Source organism: Colletotrichum tamarilloi (assembly GCF_030869305.1).
Source record: "Colletotrichum tamarilloi strain Tom-12 chromosome Unknown Scaffold_149.1, whole genome shotgun sequence".
Classification (NCBI taxonomy): domain Eukaryota; kingdom Fungi; phylum Ascomycota; class Sordariomycetes; order Glomerellales; family Glomerellaceae; genus Colletotrichum; species Colletotrichum tamarilloi.
The window spans coordinates 45,014-65,564 of record NW_026849532.1 but is presented as its reverse complement, the minus strand read 5'-3'; the positions used below and the strand labels follow the sequence as shown (position 1 = coordinate 65,564).

Below are 20,551 nucleotides of genomic sequence, written 5' to 3'. Positions count from 1 at the left end.
GTCGTTGGGCACTGCATATTCGCCTCAATCTGACGTGAACTATACCAGATAAACTCTACACCTAGACCAGTTGTTCATTTCGTAAGCGTTTGTCAAAAGCCAAACTACGTTTCTGGAATGGTGACACAAGTTTGCCTTTCTGCTTTGCCCAGAGCATGGGCCATTACATCCAGCATCACCCCGGATGGCCAAGACTCAATGGAAGAATCTCCTCCGCAGACTTGTTTGATCTGCACAGCATTAAAATAAATGACCGCCGTCTACCGGCGACCTAAGAATAGGCCCTTTTAAGCCAAAAGCCTCGGTCACGGGAGGATAGGTTCCCAATCTCAACCAAGGACCCCAAAGGAAACTACCTTAAGCCAAATACTTACGACTTCCAACTACGCAATGAACAGCAAGGATGAGGGGGGAAAGGCGTCGGAGGCTGGGAGTAGTACGAAGCTCACGACAGCCTCGTTTCTCAAATGCATCCAAGATGTAACCTCATACTCTTTCGAAAGTGAAGATGAGCGCATGCAAGCACTCCTCGGAACATACGCTCTCATGGCGCGTCTAGAATCTCCATGGGAGACTTTGGTAAGGATCTGTATGACACAGGTAAGAGACGGACTCCAAAGTCAATCGACTTCTTCCAGCTCCCTCCAGTAATTCTGACAAGACGTAGCCGGCCCTTGGCGCAACTTTGAAGATCCTGAAGGACCTGCAACTTTTTGAGAAATGGCAAGCTCAGAACGACGAGGCGATGACGAGTTGCCAGCTTGCTGAGCTGTTGGGAGGGACTTGTGATCCTGCGCTACTCTGTAAGTCTTCCTTTCATCTCGTAAAGTTGACAATGTCTTACGGTATAGACCGGTTCCTACGTCTAATGGCATCGAATCATCTTCTTGAAGAAACCTCTGTAGGTGTCTTCAAGCCGACCTCATTCGGAGTTGCCGTCACAGCACCGGCATTCGACAGTCTAATCCACAGCTTGTGGGAACTTTCCCTGCATCATCTTCTAGAAGAACGTCCCTAGGCTAACACTCTCAAGCAACGACACAATCCTCCCAATGTACGCCAAAATGCCAGAATACTTTTCAAAAACGGACTACACCAATCCGCAAGACTCCTCCTACACCGTCTTCCAGTACGCGCACAGGTGGGACGGCGATCTATGGTCCTACTACCAAGCTCACCCCAAACAGCAAGAGCAGTTTAGTACTATTCAGCAGACAATCTCAGGACTACATCCTGCATGGACAGAGATCTTCCCGGTCGAGAGACTGATGGAAGGAGATGACGCTCGGACGCCTTTGCTTGTGGATGTTGGCGGGAGTACCGGGCACGATGTACTCAAGTTCCACTCCATCTATCCAGAGACAGCCTCCCGATTGTATCTCGAGGATTTAGGGTCCGTGGTAGAACAAGCTGTCTTGCCTGAGGGAGTACACGGGGTTTCATACGACTTCTTTACACCACAGCCGATAAGAGGTGAGTTGATTTACCCTGGTTTGTAGGCTAGAACTCACCACTCACACATGCGACAGGAGCAAAAGCATACCTACTGCACTCCATACTCCACGATTGGTCCGACGCCCCAGCCCGCAAGATCCTAGAAATTCAGAGAGACGCCATGACGCCCGGATCCAGCAAGTTACTCATCCACGATAACATTGTCGAAACGGCTCTAGCACATCCGCAGACAACCGCCTTCGATATCCAGATGATGGCCATGGTCGCCGGTCAAGAGCGGACAGAGGATCAGTGGAGGGAGCTTATCACCTCGGTTGGATTACGTGTTGTCAATATTTGGAGGTTGAAGTCTGCTGTGCATAGCATCATTGAAGTCTCGAGATAGACGTAGTGGGTATTCCGAACCTAAATGTATGAGTATTCCGTTCTTGCCTAGTATATTCCCGTCTGAAGGTATATACCCCCCCTCAACTCCATTCCCGTCACCAGCCAGCAGGCGCCCGTCTAGGTCGACGGGTCAGGTCAAACTGGCTGGGTGGTGGAGTGGTTCATGGTCAGCAATTAAAATCGCCAACCAGCCTACTCGACGACAGGCTTAGCGCATACGAGTACCCGAGTTCGAATCCCAGCTTGAGCACCAAGAGATGTAGCCACACCGGTGGTGAACTCTTTTTTGCTCTTTCCCATTTCTTCAATTGTCAAGTGCTGATTTCTGTTTCTCGGTGTAGTACTATGATTGGGAGGCAGAACCTCGGTGGTATCTCATGGGCGATTGCCAGCCGTTGATGAGGACATGAAAGCACTGCATCTGATTTAATTCTGTGCCTGAATAGTATTTCCCCCAGAATTAAACCTATTGCAGCTTGATGTTATATATAACAGTCCCTGTATGGTTGGCATTCTCTCGTCTCCAGCCTGGACTATGTACCTCAGGATAGAGCACCTAAAGCACCTCCATGTTAGCATCATCATCTCGTGCTACAAGCGTAGCCAGAGATAGCTCAGCTGAAGGATGACCACGACAAACAGACTTATTATGACTGCTGATGAAATAGCGTCTAGCGAGTTCACACTTGCTGTAAATCCAAGCCAGCCTTCAAACCCACTCGCTCTCCCGAATAGCCTCAACCCACACCGAACTCAGTCCCACTCCATCCATCCGAACTGTATGTCATCGGCCCCATCTACGGACTAACGGGATCCTGAAATCGGAGCATAATCGCGGAATCTAGTCGGGAGTCGGGACAAAGGGAGCGGGGGAAAACAAGTCATGGCAATGATTTGTAGCCGAACAAGCCGGGAGATCAGATCAGGTTGTTTCCCCTTAGCCGAGGTCTTACCGTGGATACAGGGCAAGTCCACAATAGGGTGACTTCACAAGATCGAGGACACAATCAAGACAGCTCATGTTAGTCGTGAGATTCAGACGTACTGTATTGCCGATGTGTCATTGTCGTCGAATGTTGAGCAACACGATTTTTGCCTTTGCATGCAGCCCAGGCATTAGCAATGATCACCATATACCCACCACACTGATCTACGTGTAGGATGTGCGCTGGCGGGAATTAAACCGCCATCACTCAACCGCAAGGACAGCAATGACTTGTTGCTACATCCCAACATCCCTCAGACCTCGTAAATTTCGAAGTCAGGAATGGAGATAGACGTGCTATTCGCCATGTGTACCTGTGGTTGAGTGAGCCATGGGATTGAATGCCCTGCATACTGTAGTCTCTAAGCATGGTATCCCATGGCACCAATCAGCAAACACCTAAATATCTGTGTAGGAAGAAGGAGGCTGAACGAAAGCGACAGCACGAACAGGCGTACCGAAGATCCCTCCTAGAGTGAGAATTTTCTGCTGCACGTCGTCGCGGCCTGCATGCGATTGCACCTCTGCGATGGATCCTTGGCATTAGTCCGTCAAACCCGATCGTTCCATCTTTGGCCCGTCCCTCTTCCCCAACAACAGCTTATCATGTATCCTAAAGAAAGAATATGTACTGCCTTACGTCCTTCTCCGCACCATGGGCAAACGTGACCATCTGAAATCCAGATTGGGCTAGAAATCCCGTGCCGCTGGTGTGCTGATGGGATGTGCATTTGGGCTGTCCCATCGGTTCGTTCTGGCATGAGCATGATGGCATCCCATCGGCGGTACATGGAAGTGCACACTATTTCGTGGCTACCTTACCCAGTGCTATGGCGGAACTACAGGGCCGGGCCGCCCCTAGTAAAAGTATCGAGTGAGGCCAGGCAGCGCCGTCACCGAGTCGAACCGGGGCGTTTGGTGCTTTGCCTGACCGGCGGAGCGCTAATGGAGGTGCATTACTAGTGCTTGAATCTTCAATCCTCAGCTTGACCTCTGAACACTGTCAAAATCCGGACAGAGTGTCAAACGGATGATCCTGGAACATCGGGGAGGGATTCAAATGTTCCTTGTTGGACCGACTTGACACGGAGTGACCAAGATCCGGCTGAGCTGTACTTCGAGCCCAGGGCCTGGGATGGTGGCTTCGAACGAGATGGGCGGGGAAATTCTATCATATATGATGTTTCTTTTTCCGTGTCTAGACAAGGGGGCATATGCCAAGCGGCTGGTTTGCGGTTGGCGCCTAGAGAGGAGAGGCATGATGTGGCGGACAGTCAAGCAATCGACTAGCTGTTCACAGTCACCTCAGCGGTGCCTTGTTCGATCAAGTTGATTCTGAGACGCGCTGGGCGCCGAAGGGATGATTCTCTGCCGTCTTGCATTCAGCCTATAGAACCAAGAAGGACTGAGTGTCCACTGCACCATCGGGATATACCGGCGCGTGCTATCGAAGTGGTCGGCGATGTAGTAACAATGAGGGTGTCCAGAAAGACTTGAGAAGTTTAGATCGAAGGAATAGAACAGAAATGGGGTGCAGCGCGGCTGCGGTTGATGTGAGGGGAACATGTCGTTTGGACTGGGGTCTCATTGTGTGGGGAAGGATGGGACATCGATTTGGAGTTGAAGTGAATCAAGCTGTGGATTTCTCCTGTGGATTGTGTTGTGGGATGCCACGAGGTTGACATGAAAGCTTTGACTGGAGGGAAGACTTCATGTTCGAAACCAGTCCTTTCGCCCCGAGGTTGATTGGGCCGCTACAACTCTCAGAGTCACAGCCACTTCGGCTGAACGGCCGCTGTTGAGGCATTTCTTACTTGGTGATATTTGGTTCTGGTGCCCAACCTATACATTGACAAGCAAAGCGGTTAGCGATAGGAGAGACTCACAGCCGAGCTTATATTGCCGTACTAGTTGCCGATCGGCGTTGCAGTGAAAGGCCTGCGAGTGCGTCGACCCTTGGCAATGGCATATTGCCCAACGCGAATGGCACTGTTGTGAATGTGTGGACTAACAACTCCAGGGACCAAGGCTCAGTAATATCGCGCTTTGGTTGTGGCTGCATCGTGAAGAATGGTAAGCAGGAACAAGGGGGCCAATGTCGCTCCTCAACTAACTCCCGAGGCCTCCAAAGAATTCATGGAGGTAATGATGAGTCGACACACCAGTACAGGCCCCCAGGTGCGCTGCATGATAGCCCAGACTTGTAGCAACACGCGTCCTGGTTCAGGTTCGGACCTCTCGGTGCTCTAGGCTGTCGGGCCCTCGCCGTCTCCGCCTTGTTGGGGCAGACGAGTTTACGGCTTGCCTGGATATCTGCTGGCGAGTCGCTCCTTTGGGACTGTTGCAGGAAGCACATGCTTCTAAGGATGACTGTGAGAGTGGGCGATAGCCTGAACGATGATAGGGCCTGTAGAGGGTAGACATGGGTTCCTGTGGAATTTCTTCATAAGACGCATCCTGACGGAACCCGACAACCCAGAGCGAAGTTTCCCCGCGCCGTGGTCTCTCCGAACCTCAAGATCGAAGTGGGCACTGTTGAGCCACACCCGCTTCGGTGGATGAAGGTGGATGGGAAGCTGGGCCGAACTGGCCGGGTGATTGACTAGATCTTTGAAGATGGAGACAAAGTTGGGGCTCTCCCCGAGTCCCTTTTTAGTTTCAAAGGGGGGCCTCCTGTCACATGAACAAGCTGCTCCATATCAGAATGGTCCATTAAAAGTCTTGAGCGTTGAAGAAACAGAGGGGGAGAAAGGCAGGAGAAATGAAGAAGACAAAAACGTGGAACGCGAGCCCAACTCCACAGGGACCAGGGACCCGGCTAGAGCCAGAGATTCCACCCAAGGCGTAGAAGCATGACATGGGAGCCAAAAAAGAAGAAAAATGTTTGGAAGGTTGCTTTGGCCGCTCGGTCAAACTGCACAAGCTTCAATCAAGACTCTGCTGGTCCCAAGCTGTCTTTTGTTCAGCTTGTTGTAGAGCTCTCCCAACACTGGGCGACACCAACCAGGCATTGCTTGAGAGCCTAAAATGGTGGAACTAAGAGCTTGCATGATGGATTGAGTTTGGGGTTCCGCGTTGCACCAGGTCTAACGTGGGCGACGGAGGCCAGGGGACAAGCTCTCGGATTACCATTGCCGGGGAATATGCGATGTTAGTTCGTGGCCCGTAGTAATGTTTGTTGAAGCTCTCTGGCGGTGGTACGAGGGAGTCTTCCTTGACGGCAGATGGATCAATAACGTAATGCTCCACGACGATGACAAGATCTCAAAGTTGTCTATCGGAGGCGCTGCAGGCGACAAACAGCCGCCCGGAAAATCATTCATCTCAGCTTTGAGGATTTCGTCAGCGAGGCGTGCTTAGACGTGTGGTCAAAGGGTGGCCACGCGATGGGCGGCGAGTGGATGGGTTACCCAGGGTGGCGTATCGTCAATCCAAAGGGTTTTGTTCGTCGTAAGGCGAAGCACCAGGTTATCTCTGAATATCGGGCTGTGCTGGGGTCGCACAAGGTGCATATGCGGCGTCGATGTTGATGTGCAGGCGTGCTGTCTCGTAGAACGACGCTTGTCTGCGCGCCAGGGTGGTGGGCGGCAACGCTCTCAGGGAAGGGAACGTCCTCGCTCGGTAGTACCGCCGAGCTATTGGAGGACCTGGTGATGGCCATGGTGGTGGTGATCGATGCTTCTGCCGAATCTCGTCGGGCAAAACTAAGCGGCGATGTGGTGGCTGGCTGGCAGTGATGATTTGTTGGAACTGCTGCTGAAGAAAGATGAACAAGGTGGTCGTAGTGATGGTTATGATGGTGGTGGTGGTAATTGTTTAGTGTTAGTGTTTGTCTTTTGTTTCCCCCTCATTCGAACCCAAAGGAGAAAAGAGGAGTCAAGGTGAAGGTCAAGAAGAAGAGGGGGCTGCGATGATAGAGACTAGGTGAAGATGTGAGAGAGACGTCAGAAGCGAAAGACTACGTGATGTTGCCAGATCAGATGTGATGCTTTCCGGATGTTTCTTGTAGCAGCCACGGCCGACGCATGATTGTATTTTCGTCTCCATTTCCCACGAAAGGGGCCATTGTACCAATCTAGCAAGTGTACCTCACCAAATAGCAGTGGCTTGTTGGCGCGTTGCACTCGGTTGATTGACGTGACAGGAGGGGTGAGAGAGAGGCAGTAAACACTGGTGAAAAGAGCGTCCATGACATGAGTCTCAGTTCGTGCCCCTTCAGCTTGAATGACGCGGACTGAACGAGGTAAGAAGGGGTGCAAGCGGGCTTGTCTCGACAATCTTGATGGCAACATGAAATCAGCAGACCCAACCCAGGGTCACGAAGCGCATCATCTTCCTACTGGCTCGTGCTGTTCATGATGGGAGTGAATGAGCGAGTGAGTGTTTGAGTGAGCACAGTCCAGGCCGGCCAGTCCTGGTCTGACATGTTGGAATTTCAGACCGAAAGCTTGACCACAGGGAGTTCTTTTAGTCACAAATGAGAGAATCCGACCATTCGCAGTGTGATGCTGTGAGTCCCGGCTGATGATGGACGATAAAGGTCATACTCACGGCTCCTGTCGGCCTTGAGGGAACGACACATCATTAGTCCATCATCAGTCATATTTGCCTTTTTGTCTTTTGCGCTTCCCAGCTTTGGCTTTCTTCAATCATTGGCACGCCACCGTGTCTCAATGTCTTGAACCCTGGGGTAATAAGAAAACCTTTCGGTCGTCCGGTCAGCTACGGAGCAGCCTTTGGTGGTTCGCTAGGTGCCTGTAAAATGAGGAACATGGCTGTCGAAACTGGCCAGTCTTTTGGCGGCGCTGTGGCTTCCGTCCAGTCATTCCCGAAGGATCCCTGACGTTGCCTTGGGACCACTGACCAGGGAAGATGGGCAGCATCACCATCCCTGTCAGCCCCAAGATTCTGAAAAGTCACAGCGGCACGGAAACCGAGGTGTCTCTGCGGATACGTACTGGACGGAGTAAGGCAAAGGTCTAGCTAGGGTGGTGATGTTCGTACCGCGAATCCGTTCCGGTAGTAGCCATCGCGGCACCTGGCTTCTTCCAATTCTTCCCGCATGAGGTAGGATTCTGTTTCGGTCGTGTTGCTCAGGGATGATACACCAACGGCGACAAGCTTCCTTTCTATTCTGGTGGGAAACATGCTTGTCAAGTTGTCAGACTACAACAGCAACAAGTGATGGGCAACACCAACTTCAATGTACACAGTTGTACTTCCTCCTCTTTACCTAGTAGACGCGGATAAGGAGAGGCCTCACCGAGAAGGGGAGACGTTGCATTTCTCACATTGAGCCTTTCCCAGACGAGACGGCGGCTGGCCTGGGCCCCATCGTCCGCTCGCTCTGGAACCGTAGAAAATGTCCGTTGCATGGCGTGGCATGGTGTTGCATGCTATCTCGAGGGGGGGTGGTTAGGGTAGGATGAAAGAGGCATCTCACACTCAGCGATGTGGAGGAGGGACGGGCAGAACAGGACAGACATGGAAAATGGGACAAGATCACTGAGTTCCCTTGGATTCTTCAATCATGCTCTTCCATCTTCCACGCAGTATCACCCCCGAGCCGTGAGGGTGTGACTAGTTAAAAGTCTCCTGCCATCCCGATCTTCGATTCCCTTCCCGTCCCTCGTCCTCTCGTTCCCCACACTAGCTCTTTGGTCTTCTCGGCTCTTCCTTGATTTACCCTGGGCCATCTCCGTCACCTTCTGGAGCTCAGAATTCATCGAGCATCTGCAAACCAAAATACTCCGTGTAGTTGGATCCTCTGGCGGAACAAACCCTCCTAAAGCTATCCACCACAACTCAGCATCGTCGTCAGCATTACCGCCAACCTTCAGCGTCCCTCCATCTTCTCCAGTCTTCGGCCTCATCGTCGTCCACTTCATCATCTTCGTCGCCCTTCTCTGAACATCGCCGTCCACTCTCCCGGACGTCTGCTCCGTCGTGGGCCCGTCGGGTCCGTCGCATTCCACACGTGCGTTCAGTTGTCGACTGCCAGGGCTGCAGCTGGCCAACCCATTGAACCCAACCCATCCACACTTCCCAATCCCACCCCTCCCTCGCTCGAAGTCGAGCTCCCCCCGTCTACCTAGCCGTTCACCTGGTCTCCAGTGTCGAGGGTGCATCGCTGTTGCGACGTGGAACACCCTACCCCGGGGCGCCCAACTTAAAACGACATTTGACGCCGCGAAGAAAAAGTCGAAGGACGCTGATGACCAGACCCGAAACGCGAAACATATTCAGCTTAGAAAATCAGGGGAAATAATATACAATCCTATTTCCTCAAAGAATCAAAAAAAAAAAGACAGGTCCAACGGGATTCTCAACGTAGCACCACCGCCACAACCACCACGCAAGCCTCAAAGGCCAACAAAATCCAACCAAAGCTACGGACGAGCTACTCAAAGTACAATCTACCATACGAATACCTACCAATCGCAGGGAGCGCATAGCCGGTTCGAATCAAGGTAGCTTCTCTGGCTAGCGGCAGCCTCTTTTCTATCTCTAGGCTCGAGGTCCCGTCTACTTTGCCCGCTGCATCTCATCTTGCAGCTGCCTCTCCGGGCTCTCTCTTGTCCAGCACTTATCCCGCAATACGAAGAGGTACACATCGACTCTGAGTATCTCTCCGGTTCCGTCTTGGTAGACGGCGTGCATTAGCCTCGTTTTGCGCAGTCTCGACTTGTCGACGGTACGTCTCCGTGCACTGCGTTAGCTCCCACTCGCATTCGTCGCCTCAAAGCTCAAGGCTTAGGAGTCCAGGGTACGTAGCTCGGTTTCCTCATTACGTCAGTGACGTTCCTCACCCGTTGGCAGTTGCTTCCCGTCCGTCCACCTTTGTTGTTTTGTTCTGTCCTTTCCCGGCCAGATTTATCTCTCACTCTCATCCTCAACCTCATCCTCACCCTCATCTCATTCTCACTTTCTACCTCGCTCTCTCATCTCACTCGTGGCCTCAAACAGCCGGTTATCTAAGAGTAAGAGGGCTAGAGAGAAAGAGAGAGAGAGAGAGAGAAAATCGGATGAGTGAGTGAATGAGAGAATAAGTGAGTGGGCTGGGCCGTTCCGCGAATGGCGTCACCTTCAAAAACTACGCTTGCTTCGCTGCAGTCCGTCATTCCCCAGCCCATGCCTTTACTTTAGTACCTACACAGCAAGGAGACGGTTTTCATCATTTCATCCTCACAATTCCACTTCCCGTGCTCTCCAGGCTCTTGCAGTTGCAATCCATCCCGAGAGCTTCCACACCCCTGGGCCATCCAACAGCCCATCATCATCATCAGCCTTCACCCCAGTCGAGTCCGTCCAATTCCCTCCGGGCCAATCCCGCTGCTCCATCCACATTTTCACACTTGCAGCTCTCCCGGTCAGTGACAGTCCAGTCAAATTTCAACATCCACCACGCCCACACCACATCCACTTCATCCTCACCTTAAACTCGCACTAAAGTACGATCCCCGTCCTGTCCTGTCCCATCCCATCCCGTCCAATCCCACCCTCTCATCGTGACTTTTTTCGCCCGGGGTTGAGGGTGAGAGAAGAAAAAAGTTTGAGAAAAAAAGACCGAGAGAGCGGCATTCCCACCCCACTTTGGAATATTCTCGAGAAAACGTTGCATGCCGAAACATCGTGGAGAAGAAAGAAGAAGAACACAAGACAAACGCTTCACGATACTCTCTGTACAGACACAAACACTACTCCGTACCCGTCATATTATCCTCACTTCTTCTGTTTCCACTGTTCCCTTTCCCCCCTCCACACACCCCGATCGATTCCTCGCAGCTGCATCGCTCACTGGCCCAACCGTTTCTGTGTTTTCCCTGACGCATGCGCCTCCGCCCAGCCCAGTGTCAGCCAGTGCTATTTTACATTACGCAAGGCTCAGGCTCTGGCTGGTCCGGGGACAAGGACCAGCACTTGATTAACCAAGAAAATAAAAAAGCTCAAAGCTGACGGTACATTTTGCGCAGCTCCCAGCAACACAGCAAGCAGCAGCAGCAGCAGCAGCCACAGCAACAACTACAACTAACTGCACAGCTCCCGGCAGCTCTTTATTTCCAAATTCTCTCTCGCCTCATCTTCCAGTCCTTTACATCCTCACTTTTCTTACCTGACCTAAAGGAATCCTCACTCACATTTCACCTACGGCTGTGTCTGAGACAAGCATCAATCCAATCATCTCTCACTGCTCTCCCACATTTTACCTCAGCCACAAACACACACCCCTCCGTCTGTTCATCCACCATCCCGTCCTTTTGTAGGCGCTTTTTCTCAGCAAGAGGTACTTTGTTACAAACGAACAACGTCACCTCGCCTTCGGTTCCTCTCCCTCGCCTAGACAACGGAGAAACCTCTCAACCCAGAACACATTCACTTGATCTTTCCAAAAACACACCACTTCGACTCTTCCCACATGTTCTGCCCTACGAAAAGCTGCTAGTAGCTACCCGTCTCCTCCGTCTCGACCTCCACATCAACTTCTATTCAACCTCCATCCCTTGCCATCACTCGGCGGCCTCTTCCAACCCGGACCATCTACCTCCCCGAGGCCTTTTCCCACTTTCACACGACACAGACGGCTAGCCACTAGCCAGATTGCCCAACATGACGGTATTTATCGCATCATTGTAAGCTCTCCTCCGTCTCAAGATTATGATATGTCCGCTTTACTTGCCTTTCCGTCACATCAACGTCAACGAAGTATCTGCCAGGATACCCCCCTCTGCGCAGATACTTCTCATGCAACCATCCAAGACGCCCACCGGCTGCTGGGCTTCAATCTTGATCGCCTTGTCATGCAAGATCAAGAACTAATTTGCCGACGTCCAGATTTCTCCCTAAAACCGTCCACTTCGCCCTCCCTGGAACGCCTCAACGTGGCGACCCTTTGCGCCGCGCCAAAAAGTCCGAAAAGTCTCAGCGAACCGAAGGCGACAATCAACCCAGTCTCTTCAACCCGATCCGCGACATTACACCTCCCATTACCCCGACCGAAGACGTTGTCCCGAAAGATCCCTTCACGAACGAGGACGGTTTCCGTATATTCCCCGACGAAGAGCGCAAGCGTGGTGCGCCAATCGACAAAGGTTCTCCCAAGTGGGGTGCTAGAGCCACCCAGCCCAAGTCCCGCGCGAGCTCGCCCCCGCCTGCCTTCATCGCCGAGCACAGTCGCACCCTCGAGAAGGCTAGAGAACTTGGTCGTCAGGGCATCACCCAGCCTAGGCCGCTCGTTAGAAGCGACAGCCATGACCGGGTCTTTTCCCACGCCAACTGGCGCGTTATGAACGCCGACCAGGGCAACGGTGGTTTGCGCAACGCCGCCGAGGCCGCTGCCCGCGATGGCAAGCTTGGAGAATACACTTGGGTTGGCACCCTCGGCATGCCCACCGACGCCCTCGAGGGTACCCAGCAGAAGCAGGACATCGAGGACAGGCTCGCCACCGAGCACGACATGCTGACCGTCTTCTGCTCCGATAAGGACTTTGACGGCCACTACTCGCACTTTTGCAAGCAGATTCTCTGGCCCGTCTTCCACTACCAGATCCCCGACAACCCCAAGAGCAAGGCCTTCGAGGATCACTCATGGAAGTACTACGTCAACGTCAACCAGGCCTTTGCCGACAAGATTGTTAAGAACTGGAAGCGCGGCGACGTTATCTGGGTACACGACTACCACCTGCTGCTCGTTCCCGGCATGGTGCGCAAGAAGCTGCCCGACGCCAAGATTGGCTTCTTCCTGCACGTTGCCTTCCCCTCTTCCGAGGTTTTCAGATGCTTGGCCGTGCGCAAGCAGCTTCTCGAGGGCATGCTGGGTGCCAACCTCATTGGCTTCCAGATCCACGAGTACACTCGTCACTTTTTGCAGACCTGCAGCAGGTTGCTGAGTGTCGAAGCAACCACTGATGGACTGCAGCTGGAGGACCGTTTTGTCGACGTGGTTAACTTGCCCATCGGCATTGATCCTGTCAACCTTAGCGAACACCGCGGCGACAACGATGTGAAGAGATGGGTCGAGATCATGAAGGAGCGCTACCAGGGCAAGAAGCTCATTGTAGCTCGCGACAAGCTCGACCACGTTCGCGGCGTTCGTCAGAAGCTTCTTTCCTATGAGCTGTTCCTGAACAAGAATCCCGAATGGCGCGACAAGATTGTCCTCATCCAAGTCGCCCTCTCCGGTAGCGAAAAGTCTGATTTGGATGCGACTGTTAGCGACATTGTCACCCGAGTCAACTCTTCCTGGGCCAACCTGGCCTACCAACCCGTCGTCTACTTGAAGCAGGATATCGACTACCCCCAGTACCTTGCCCTGTTGACCATGGCCGATGCGCTGATGATCACGAGCCAGCGCGAGGGCATGAACCTGACATCGCACGAGTATCTCTTCTGCCAGGATGGCGAGGTCTTCTCCGAGAAGAAGCACGGCTCACTAATTTTGTCTGAATTTACTGGCACATCGTCGCTATTTGGCGGCAACGAGCTTTCGGTCAATCCCTGGGACTACCGCCAATGCGCCGACGCGATCAAGACAGCACTCGAGATGGGCGACGAAGAAAAGGAACGCCGGTGGACTGCGCTTTACTCGGCCGTCATGCACCACACCGGATCGCACTGGTTCAGCGAATTCTTGTCCCGCCTCGATCGCGTATACGACGAGCAACACAAGCACGATCAGACTTCGGTCCCGCGTCTCAACATCAACACTCTGGCTCAGCGATACTCTCGCAGCAATCGACGCCTCTTTATCCTCGACTACGAAGGCACTTTGGTTAGTTGGGGCCCGATGAACCAAATCATCCCTGTCAGCCCTCAGGTAAGAATCTTTTAAAGAACCTCTGCTTTATTAACAAGTCTAATTGGAGCAGCGTACCCTGGATGTCTTGAACGAGCTTCTGCTCGACGAGCGCAACACCGTCTATATCATGTCCGGCCGCCGCCCCGAAGAGCTCGACCGATTATTCCGCCGCGTACCCAACCTCGGTCTCATTGCCGAGAACGGCTGCTTCCTCAAGGACTGCGGCAAGAACACCTGGCAGGAGATGGCCGATAGAGAGCAGATTTCCAGCTGGAAGGAGTCCGTTAAGTCCATCATGACTTACTTCCTCGAGCGTACCCCCGGTGCCGAAATCGAAGAGCGGCGCTGCAGCTTGATCTTTCACTACAAGAGCGCCGAGGATTACGAGTCCGCGGCCCGCCAGGCTGGAGACTGTGCCAGTCATGTCAACGATGCATGCGAGGCACAGCGTGTCCACGCCATTCCTCTCGATGGCTCCATTGTCGTTGAGCCCATTGACTGGACCAAGAGCACCGCGGCAGAAAAGATCTTTGATGATCTCCGCGTCCACATGGCCCCTGACTCGGAGCACAAGAGCCCTGTTGACTTCCTCATGGTCGTTGGTGACGGGCGTGAGGATGAAAAGGTGTTCAAGTGGGCCAACGCCCTTGGAGAAGACAAGGTTGTCGAGGATGTTGTAACTGTCAGCTTGCACAGCCGCAACACTGAGGCCGGTGCGACATTGACACAAGGTGTGAGCGGTAAGTTGATTGTCCCTCTGCTCAATTTCGTACTCAAGTATTAATTGTGACTAGGTGTCTTGCTAGCTCTCCAGAAGCTTGCCACTACTCAGTAAAGCGAGCTCTTAATAGGGCTATGGTGAAGTCGAGCAAACGGCTCTACGCTGTGAACCCTGTGCTGCCAACTTTGGGCGCACTACATTTGATCGTAATTGACCTGGCTATGCCACCAGGCGAATGATACCACAGTGGGATAGCATGGAGAGTCGGAGCGCAAAGGCGTATAAAACAGGGCAGCTAGGATTTCCTTTTTTTTTCTTTTGAACTCTTTCCTACCGGCGAAGGAAGGATCACGAACATGGCATTTGGGAAACGATGACGACTGCATTGGCATGCATCATACGCATACGAGGGGCGACTCTCGCAAAGGAATATTTCCTAATGTCTTTTTTCCTCTTTTACTCTTTTTCCCAGTTCTTGTTTCCTCTTCAGTACCACACACACCTCACGAGTTAACGCTTAGTTATGTTCGCTGCCTGCGGATTTTAACGTGAAGCTTGTGACGATGCAGATGACTGACCTTGAAAGCTTTACCACTTTTCTGAGTACACAACCCCCTACTCTGCTGTATTATCAAATTCTTGTTGTTGCGTATCGTGTGTAATCGGGGGCTAAGGGTTGAGACGAGCCCCCTTGGTATCATTAGGGTACCTGTCCATGTATTTGTACGAAGTGGGATGAGGAAAGACGCATGAAGATTAGAAGGATTGCAGAGGTTTAGATTGAGGCGTGGGTAGCATCATACCAACTATCACGGCATGCTCACATATGGATGAATGACTAGCCTTCCCACCAAGTTACGTGACGTTTCTCGTGAGTGATGTATATCATGTGTATCGTCACAAATGAATCCTATCTCCATCGCCGCTCTTTACAACTTTGCTAGCACATTCCGATGCCAGAGTCTCATCAACGGCCCGTCTACTCCGTATACTGGATCCCGTTTCGGCATGCCTACATCTCTGATGACGGGGCTGAAAGTACCGGCTGGCTTTTTGCCCATCTCATTCACCCATCTTGGACAACCCTAGATTATGTGTACAGTGTAAGCTAATTGCCTTATGCCATTGTTTTATATGATGTGGCTACTAAGATGGATAAAAGTAGCTAGGTAATTGGTATATCTGGAGAAGAAGAGGGAAGCATGGTGGCATGATTCAGATGCAGGGTGTGTTATGAAAAGGGTGAGTATAGCGTGGACAGGAGTAAATAGACTGACCTCGGGGTAGACACCGATATATCGATAATCTTCCGAGCTCTCGAGACAAGAATGTGCCGTGCCCGCGGGTAGAACAATGACGTCGCCCGTCGATACGGAGATTTCTTGGCCTGTGCCTTCGTTGATTTTGCCGATTAGGAGGGTTGAGTAGCCGCTGAAGATGCCTTTCAGTTGGTTAGATACTTGTCTAGAGCTTTCTACTTCACGGCTCGAGATCAAGTCGATGTGGTATGGGAGGGAATGAAAGAATATTGGTCGGGGTGATGAGTTTAGTTGGACGTACCGTAGCACTCGTGGCTGTTAGGGTGGAAGTGGCGGATGGGGATGTGGCCCCAGGTACCCTTTTGCCGGGGACGCGGAAGTGTCAGTTGAGAATGGATGTTTTACTCTCACTAGATACATGAGGCACGTATCGTGACGGTAATGAGAGATCTTGAAAAGAGAAAGGTAGCGGAAAAGGAAAGTTGAGGTCTAGGTTGCACATTGTGATGTGATCATGACAGACTCACCCTCTTCTCCCACCGGTTCCGGGTCAGGAACTCCGTCACCGACTCCTCATTCCGGGGTTCCGGGAGGACGTTTCTGTAGTGGATTACGGGGAGTGGGCTATTTGGGGCGTCTGGGTTGGATGAGAGGAGGTAGCATTCTACTTCCATTGATGAAGCCATGGCTTGTTCCGAGAGCCTCGTGAAGTGCGGAATGGGTGTTAGTCAAAACGGGAGAGATGGCGCTTGGATGGATGATTTCAGGTGGACTAAGAGAGGAGAAGAAGGGACCAAGCTTCTATTCTTTACAGGGTCTGTCTATTTCGGAGCATGTAGGTACGTATTGCAAGACGAGGTAGGTATTCCAAGTGATATGTCAACTCTGGGGCGAAAGGGCAGGGAAGAATTACTTAATTCGGCAAATTTCTTTGCTTACCACTTCGTTGCCCGCCATCGGTGGGAGCAAGCCAGGCCATCACTAGTCTTGTCTGTCGAGACAAAAGGCGGGGGAATGGAGGGGTTTGGAGGGGATGGATGGTGGTGGAGTGGGAACACCTTGAAATGCGGTTCATCGTCCCCGTGGGCCACGGAGATACCGGTCCGTCCCCACTTTGACTTTCGTCCTGCACAATGACACACGTCCGGACCGCATTCCGGTCCAGACAATGATGTATGAATTTGAATGTGAGACTCTGTTCAGCTAGGTACGACGTTGAAATTCATGTGGTTTGATTTTGGTGAAGCTAGGACATGATCAATTGTAAGTGGGTGAATTGCTGGCGAGGTTGGCAAGTCTGGGGTAAGACTGGGATGATTTGCTGGGGTGGAGATATAAACTCCAATGGGGGGGCTCTTGGGCGTGTAAAACGTGACTTGGTTCCTGGTACGTGGAAAACACCAATTCCACGAGTTGAGTAGTATATAATCGCCGCCTTGGTTAGGATCATACCTAATCGTAGTTGAATTAGGGTTCAAAAATTGGAGGGCTTAATTCGATTTATTCTTCATTAAGCCCTGAGACTTCTGCGTGGCTGTTTGATACCGCGATACATCGTCTTGATTCTCTTGGGCCGGATTAGGCAACGGAATTCCTGTAAGCAAATTATGGAGTTTGAAAATGTTCTTGCTAACATGGACGAGCATCCGACGACCAATTTCGTTTACCCTTCCTACCTTTGGTAAAACTCACAGACACACGGAACAAAATCGAACCCTTGAATCAAAGATTTGACTACACTGGCCATGTCCACAGGAACTACTCGCCCCGAATTCCCTTGACGCTTCACAGCTTACCCCTCGGTGGTGAGCCTTCTTCTCCTAGATATCTTCTTGTTGTAGATTTCCTCTAGTGTTGGGCATTACTTCATATCCATAAAATACTTGGTCGCCACAGCTGTTGCTAGATGCTTTAGAATCATTCCTCTAATTTCTAGTATTTCCGACAATTCTATGCTAACAGAGTCCGATCGCGGTTGCAAGGAAGCTGCAAATATAAGGAATCATCTATGACCGTCTGCCTCTTAGACCGGGACCATAACACTCGGTCTGAGAGCTTCGATGTTCTGAATACTCTGAGCAGACGCACAAGTCTGGTCTTTGACGACATCTGAGACATCCTTCTTTCCAGACCCCTCCAAATTGTTCACTATCTTCACGTCCTCTTCAACATACTGCTTCTGTTCATGAGCCTGAGGGACAAACGCAACCGCTCCTGGCGGGAGAGACTCGGCCTTCTGCAGGTAGAAGCTGAGATCAGAAGCCCTGTGGGGGATGGTAGTCATGGACGTCGCATACTCCCGCTGGTCGATACCGAGTGGATCCTTCTCGGGCTGCTCGATCCAGGAGAAGCCCTCGCGCCAGTACGAGTACCTTTCACCGTCGTAGCGCCAGTCGTAGTCTTCCCACCGGTCCTCAGCCAAGCATTGCATGTAGTGAAGGGAACTTCCTGGCCAGAGGGCGCTGACTTTTCCTGTGACGCCCTTCTTGACTATTTGTACACACTGTCAGTGATTGCGATTTTCTCAAGTGGAGAGCGCGGTTGGTGCTCGGAGGTTGTTGTTTACTTACACCAACTGCGACATGTGCCCGTCCACACCATGTTCTTCATGAACTCTTGAGTATGCTTATCAAAGTCGCTTTGCGCTTCTGGTCTTACGTCAAAGGATTTGACGCGCTGTCTGATGACCTTTGAGAGGATTCTGATAAAGTAATCTCCCGTCGCCTCGATGGGGCCTGGAAGGACCTACTTAGTCGTCGCTCAACAACAATGACATCTACTCAAAAGACGACGTACCCATGAGGCTTCCGTTTGAAATTGGTGTGTTGGGGCCTAGGAAGACCATGTAATTGGGGAAGCCGGAGACCCCGGTCCCGCAATATGATGTTGGCTCATCAGCCCACAGATCTTGCAAGTTGACGCCGTTGCGGCCAAGAATCGGGAAACGAGGTCGGAACGAGGTGTTGAAGCCTGTCGCAGCGATCAAAACATCGGCAGGGTACTCAACACCACCCGCGACGATACCGCTGGATGTGATTCTCTCGATTCCGTCAAACACCGGCTCGACATTGGGCTCCTGTAGTGTCAGTAGATACCTCTCCCCTGGGTTGATCCGTCGACATCCCGCTTCGAACTTTGGGACGAGCTGGTCTTGCAAAGTCTTGTCTTGGATGAGACTCCTCATTCTCGTCTCGAACCGCTGGCGCATAGTTCTCTGCTCTGGATTCGCCTTGAAAAAAGCCTGGAACATTCCGTTGAACTGCGATTCTAGACCTTTTCTGGTTTCGAGATACTCCTTCTCATCTTCTCTGAACGCTTCCTTTTCGTCTATGCCGTATGTGTGTCCGGGACGATTGGCCTCTGGCAGGGCTACCGGCGGAGATATCCACGACGGTGTTCGGATGAAGACACTGATTTTGCGAGCTTCTGTTTGGATCTCGGGGAGCAGTTGAACGGAACTCGCGCCCGCCCCGATAACGCCGACTCGTTGACCGCTCAGGTTTACGGACGAATCCCAGTTGGCTGTGTGAAGCACAGGGCCGGCAAAATTCTCGAATCCCTCAATATTTGGCATTTGGAAGTTGTTGAGAATGCCGCTGGCGTTGACGAGAATCTCGGATACGAGCGTTGATCCATCCGCGGTGTTTACACACCATGTGCCGGAATCTTCCGACCACTCTACTTTGGTCACTGTTGTGTTGAATTTGATGAACTTGCGCAGATCGAAATGGCGTGCTACACCGTCAAGATAAGCCTGAATCTCCTGAGATGAAGCATAGCTGCGTGATAAAATCAGTTTACCGGATGCTGCTTGCTCGAAGACATGCCATGCTTACAACCGTGACCAGTCGGGATTTGGCGCGAAGCTGAACTGATAGCAGTGACTTGGAACATCGCATGCGCAGCCTATGGAAAGTGAGCGAAGTCATCTTTGCAGGTCATAACAAGGGGGTACCAACCTGGGTATCTGTTCTCGAACCAAGTCCCGCCAAGTTCTGGTGACTTTCCAAGGATATGTATCTCGACATAGTCTTTGAGATGCTTTTGAAGTTTGTAGGCTGTGGTTTAGAGCAGTCAGCCACGGGATCGACAGTAGCCAGTGAGAAGCATCAAGACTCACCCATCGAGATCCCGGATACTCTGTCACAGTTCCATAAGCCAAGATTCTCTCTCATATTCCATGGGTCTGTCTACTCACCCAGCACCTATGATGGTTACACGAAGCCGCTGGCGATCTTTTTTGGGAGTGTCATTGTCAAATTGATCAACGTAGCTACCGTGGACACGGTTGGAGGTACCGCTGATATGGACATGTGATGAGGTCTCATTTGTGCTGTGTGGTGCCTCTGCCGCCGAATAACTGCCGTTCAGACGGCCATTGACACCATTGACGGTGTGATGTGTGCTGCCGTTGGCATTCGATTCTACTTTACCATTCGCCGTCATTGTAAGATCATGAGCCTCTGCTAGGTGTCACAATGGATTTTGATCAAGTTTGCAAGGGGGGTTGATATTGCAGGTGCCAGATTGTGATAGTCTTAGAATCAAGATCAGAAAGTGTAGAGATAAGTTTGATATGCCAATGATGTAGTGTCACAAGTCAAAGTTTAATGCAGGTAAGGTATTTTGATAAGTCCAGAGACTGTCATTGCATGATGCGGACAAGCAGGGCCAGAGATGGCTGCGCGTGATTAGAGTGATCGGAGACGGCCCGTGTGATGCGCGGAGTGCAGATAAGAACAAACTGTACGGGCGTCGTTCCCATTGCAACATCAAACCTCCATATCCTCTGAGCAGATCGAATGTGAGACAATCATAACAAACCGATAGGCGTAGAGTTTCTCAATGGCTCAAGATAGGGACGCCACGGAGGTGGACAAGGACGTTTATCTCCTGGATCGGGGTAATCCACCCGATTAGATGGATCCGGAGGCCCGGTCCGTCCCCAC

The 20,551-nt window shown here is 51.8% G+C and overlaps 6 protein-coding genes across 6 annotated transcripts; 2 read left to right on the top strand and 4 right to left on the bottom strand.

The window, feature by feature from the left end:
• Nucleotides 1-390: 390 nt before the first annotated feature.
• Nucleotides 391-1,840, top strand: CTAM01_15143 (uncharacterized protein; the record flags this gene model as incomplete). The annotated part of the gene is made up of 5 exons (XM_060531142.1): nt 391-579; nt 668-803; nt 852-975; nt 1,034-1,473; nt 1,530-1,840. The coding sequence occupies 5 exons, from the start codon at nt 391-393 to the stop codon at nt 1,838-1,840; spliced, it is 1,200 nt and encodes a 399-aa protein (XP_060374296.1).
• A 6,542-nt stretch (nt 1,841-8,382) lies between these two features.
• On the bottom strand, nt 8,383-9,066 carry CTAM01_15142 (uncharacterized protein; the record flags this gene model as incomplete). Its single annotated transcript, XM_060531141.1, has 1 exon — nt 8,383-9,066. A coding segment is annotated over one exon (684 nt), but the record flags the coding sequence as incomplete, so codon positions are not given.
• A 192-nt stretch (nt 9,067-9,258) lies between these two features.
• Nucleotides 9,259-9,441, bottom strand: CTAM01_15141 (uncharacterized protein; the record flags this gene model as incomplete). Its single annotated transcript, XM_060531140.1, has 1 exon — nt 9,259-9,441. The coding sequence occupies one exon, from the start codon at nt 9,439-9,441 to the stop codon at nt 9,259-9,261; it is 183 nt and encodes a 60-aa protein (XP_060374294.1).
• Nucleotides 9,442-11,434: 1,993 nt separating this feature from the next.
• CTAM01_15140 (glycosyltransferase family 20) lies at nt 11,435-14,457 on the top strand (the record flags this gene model as incomplete). The annotated part of the gene is made up of 4 exons (XM_060531139.1): nt 11,435-11,457; nt 11,660-13,640; nt 13,693-14,362; nt 14,417-14,457. The coding sequence occupies 4 exons, from the start codon at nt 11,435-11,437 to the stop codon at nt 14,455-14,457; spliced, it is 2,715 nt and encodes a 904-aa protein (XP_060374293.1).
• An 815-nt stretch (nt 14,458-15,272) lies between these two features.
• CTAM01_15139 (uncharacterized protein) lies at nt 15,273-16,288 on the bottom strand (the record flags this gene model as incomplete). Its single annotated transcript, XM_060531138.1, has 4 exons — nt 15,273-15,428; nt 15,621-15,784; nt 15,904-15,961; nt 16,130-16,288. The coding sequence occupies 4 exons, from the start codon at nt 16,286-16,288 to the stop codon at nt 15,273-15,275; spliced, it is 537 nt and encodes a 178-aa protein (XP_060374292.1).
• Nucleotides 16,289-17,625: 1,337 nt separating this feature from the next.
• CTAM01_15138 (uncharacterized protein) lies at nt 17,626-20,048 on the bottom strand (the record flags this gene model as incomplete). The annotated part of the gene is made up of 7 exons (XM_060531137.1): nt 17,626-18,092; nt 18,173-18,337; nt 18,399-19,381; nt 19,439-19,508; nt 19,562-19,660; nt 19,723-19,742; nt 19,801-20,048. The coding sequence occupies 7 exons, from the start codon at nt 20,046-20,048 to the stop codon at nt 17,626-17,628; spliced, it is 2,052 nt and encodes a 683-aa protein (XP_060374291.1).
• Between the last annotated feature and the right edge of the window lie 503 nt (nt 20,049-20,551).